Source organism: Dryas octopetala, chromosome 5 (assembly GCF_963921425.1).
Source record: "Dryas octopetala chromosome 5, drDryOcto1.1, whole genome shotgun sequence".
Classification (NCBI taxonomy): Eukaryota; Viridiplantae; Streptophyta; class Magnoliopsida; order Rosales; family Rosaceae; genus Dryas; species Dryas octopetala.
The window spans coordinates 11,749,448-11,751,952 of record NC_141370.1 but is presented as its reverse complement, the minus strand read 5'-3'; the positions used below and the strand labels follow the sequence as shown (position 1 = coordinate 11,751,952).

Sequence of the window (2,505 nt, the reverse complement as noted above, 5' to 3'; positions counted from 1 at the left end):
CCCATATTATGATATGAGAGTAACATTTGGAAAAAAGGAGGGATCACAGGACTATAGGAGGACTACAAGTATATATAAAGGGTATACTGTACTCTATACTGTCTAACTGCTAATTTAACCCCCCCCCCCCCCCCTGTATCTCATCCCCTCATTTTGGCGGCACTAAAACCGCCACTTTTCCTTCCTCACCTTCACACTCCCCACATTCCACTCTCTCTCTCTCTCTCTCTCTCTCTCCCCAAAGATTTTGCACAATCTCAGCAGCGTGGATTTAGCAGTTCAATACTGTGAATATCTATTGACGTCCTGTTTTGACACTTCTGTTGATTTTCTATGTACAGAGAGACTTAGCACAATGGGGGTCTCTGACACTAACTCATTCTCTCTCTCCAGCCTCCTCTGCCAAGAAGATGAAGCTTGTTTGAATCTTCAAGTGGAAGATGAAGAAGAAGCAAACTCTTGCATAGACTCCAACCCATGTTTTCTTTCAGAGGATGAAGATGAGTATGTTGAAAACTTGGTCCAGAGAGAGCCTCATTGCTTTGGATCCAAAGCCCTCGTACCCTATAATCATTGCTCTGCTACAAGCTGGTTGAAAACTGCTCGCTTGGATGCTATCGAATGGATTTTCAATGCATGTGACTCCTCTAAAGCTCTTATTAGTTTTTTCAGATTGTGGGTTTTTTTTTTGTATGAATTTTTTATTCAGTTCCTGATCAAAGTTTGTGCATTCACTGTTTTGATTCAGGCTCGGGCAGTCTTTGGGTTCCAGTTGCATACAGCTTATTTATCTATCACATACTTTGATCGGTTTCTGTCAAAGCGATCCATTGATGTAAGCCAGTGTTTTTTATGTTTTGAGAAATGGGGTTTTTAGTTTTGGCTGTTTTATGGTAATATTTGGGTGTTATTGGGTTTATATAGGTTGGGAAACTGTGGGCTATTCGACTTTTAACAGTAGCATGTTTATCCTTGGCGGCTAAGATGGAAGAATGCAAAGTACCAGCTTTATCAGAGTTTCAGTTGCAGGATTATGACTTTGAAAGCAAGGTGATTCAGAGAATGGAACTATTGGTCTTGAATACCTTGGAATGGAAATTGGGTTCAATCACTACTCCTTTTGCTTATCTACATTACTTCATCAATAAGTTCTGCTGTGAATCTAGACCAAAAGGATTAGTCTCTGGTGCTATAAGACTCATTGTGGCAATGACAACAGGTAATTTTAATCTATCACATTAATTAAAGATTGATAATCCCAATTCTAATTAACTTTGCATTTGTTATGTTTCCTTAATAAATCTACTTTCTCTAATGCAGAGATTGATTTGATGGATACTAGGCCATCCATTATTGCAGCAGCCGCGGTATTTGCGGCATCTGATTGCCAACTAACTACAAAGATTGTGGAGCTTAAGATGAACTTAATCTCATTCTGGCAGTCCCAAGATTATGTGAGTCTGCTACTTTCTATTGTTCATTGATTTTATAGCATAAGGACTTAAAATGGAGAATGAAAATTGATAATTTTTCTCCACTGATTTTAATCCTATATTGGCTATGCAACAGGAACATATATATTCCTGTTATAATCTTATGCAGGAAATAGTGGAAAGAAAAGATAAGACACCACCACCCAAGTTTTCAATTTCCCCTAGTGTGTTATCAAACCATTCAAGCTCAATGGATGTGCTTGAAAACTCATCCTTCATCACCTTCCCGGTGGGCACTAAGAGAAGGCTTACATTCAGTGACTCTGATCATCACACTAGTCCCACAAAGAAAAGTCACAGGCCATAGTTAAGGGAATTTGTTTTTCTGCAGCAAAGATTTTTATGTGTTTATTGGTTAGATTATAAAGATTTACAACTGAAAAATGATTCTTGATATAGATGGGTTTATAGGTCTAATGAGTGTTATATCTATACCAATATATGGTATATATGATTTGCATTTTGATGATTGGGGTTCCAATTTCCAATACCAAACAAAAAAGTTTCAGCTGGTGACAACCCAGAGGATAGAGAAAAGGGATAGTAAATAAATAAAAGAGGATGAGTACTTTAGCCTACAGTAAGAACTAAGAAGTAAGAAGCTGACTGAAGTCCAAAGCCACATTAAGAAGGGAATGAGTTTGAAGGCCAAGAGAGTGAGTGCTGCCAGAAGGCCATTGATGACCCTTTTGTCTATAGTAATCTTTTGTAATATTTGCTTTCATTATGCTTACAACTGCACACCCACTCTTTCAAATTGTTGTATTTCTCTTTGTTATTATTTTATTACTTCTATGTTTCAAGAAAGAGAACATTTATTATGTACTATACATCACTTGCAACCCTGCTTTTATGGGGGGGCTTGGGATGCCTCCTATCTGTCTTTCAAAAGGCTGAAAGCCATGAGGAATGAAGAATTGTTTTTGTTTGATTTGATATATCTGTGTTGCATTTGGGCCATTGAAAAGTATATAAAGGTGAGTGTGATTATATTTGCTAGGAATGTTGTGTT

The 2,505-nt window shown here is 37.6% G+C and overlaps 1 protein-coding gene across 1 annotated transcript; it reads left to right on the top strand.

The window, feature by feature from the left end:
- The first annotated feature begins 312 nt into the window (after positions 1-312).
- CYCD5;1 (cyclin d5;1) lies at positions 313-2,251 on the top strand. The gene is made up of 5 exons (XM_086245044.1): positions 313-634; positions 749-835; positions 925-1,219; positions 1,321-1,454; positions 1,570-2,251. Exons 1-5 carry the CDS (start codon positions 356-358, stop codon positions 1,798-1,800), a joined length of 1,026 nt encoding a protein of 341 aa, XP_086101170.1. The 5' UTR covers positions 313-355; the 3' UTR covers positions 1,801-2,251.
- Positions 2,252-2,505: the final 254 nt, after the last annotated feature.